Here is a 614-nt window from a genome sequence, read left to right on the forward strand (position 1 = left end):
GTCTTGTCGTCTGACCCGGACGCAACGAGCTTCGAGTCGGGCGGGAACGCGACGGATCTGACCCGACTGCTATGCCCCTCGAGCGTCTGTCTGCATGCATTCCAATCTTCTTCTACAACCGGCCCGGCAGTAATCCACCTCACTTCTTCTCTCTTGAATAGATTTCGTGTCATGCTTCTGGCAGGGCTGAAGGCAAGTGCTGAAGCATATACCTGAAGTGGATAGTTTTCAACTAGATGGCTGCAGTATTGAACAAATCGGCGCATGTCATAAACCAGCCTTGGTAAGTGTGATGCAACGTTCTTTTGCTAAGTGATATTAGAAGCGCTAAGTGAAAAGATAAATATCACCAGGTAGAACCAACCTGAAGAATGCTCTCGAGCTTTGCCATTGACAATACCCCCTGCGACATGCTCCTGCAAAGTGCGAGAGCTTCGAGCCAGTGGAGATAGTGCTGCCTCAGAAAGTCATCGATGACACCGCCATCCTGGAACACATCTAGGTGATTGGTATTCTTGCGTGACTGCCAATCGTAGAGATGATCAATCCAGTAGACACAAGCATACCGTACTGCAGCCAGCGGGTCTGGGTCGAATAGTTTGGGGTCAACAATT

At 49.7% G+C, this 614-nt stretch overlaps 2 protein-coding genes across 2 annotated transcripts in view; both read right to left on the bottom strand.

Moving 5' to 3' along the window:
* N656DRAFT_785132 (uncharacterized protein) overlaps positions 1 to 216 on the bottom strand; it is a gene marked incomplete at both ends in the record, with an annotated part of 1,156 nt that extends 940 nt beyond the window's left edge. Inside the window, one exon of the mRNA XM_064816312.1 lies at positions 30 to 216. Coding sequence (XP_064665220.1) covers positions 30 to 216 — 187 coding nt within the window. The remainder of the gene's footprint in view (positions 1 to 29) is intronic.
* A 130-nt stretch (positions 217 to 346) lies between these two features.
* Positions 347 to 586, bottom strand: N656DRAFT_719744 (uncharacterized protein; the record flags this gene model as incomplete). The annotated part of the gene is made up of 1 exon (XM_064812396.1): positions 347 to 586. A coding segment is annotated over one exon (240 nt), but the record flags the coding sequence as incomplete, so codon positions are not given.
* Between the last annotated feature and the right edge of the window lie 28 nt (positions 587 to 614).

The sequence above is a fragment of the Canariomyces notabilis genome (assembly GCF_033297395.1).
Source record: "Canariomyces notabilis strain CBS 508.74 unplaced genomic scaffold N656scaffold_40, whole genome shotgun sequence".
Classification (NCBI taxonomy): domain Eukaryota; kingdom Fungi; phylum Ascomycota; class Sordariomycetes; order Sordariales; family Chaetomiaceae; genus Canariomyces; species Canariomyces notabilis.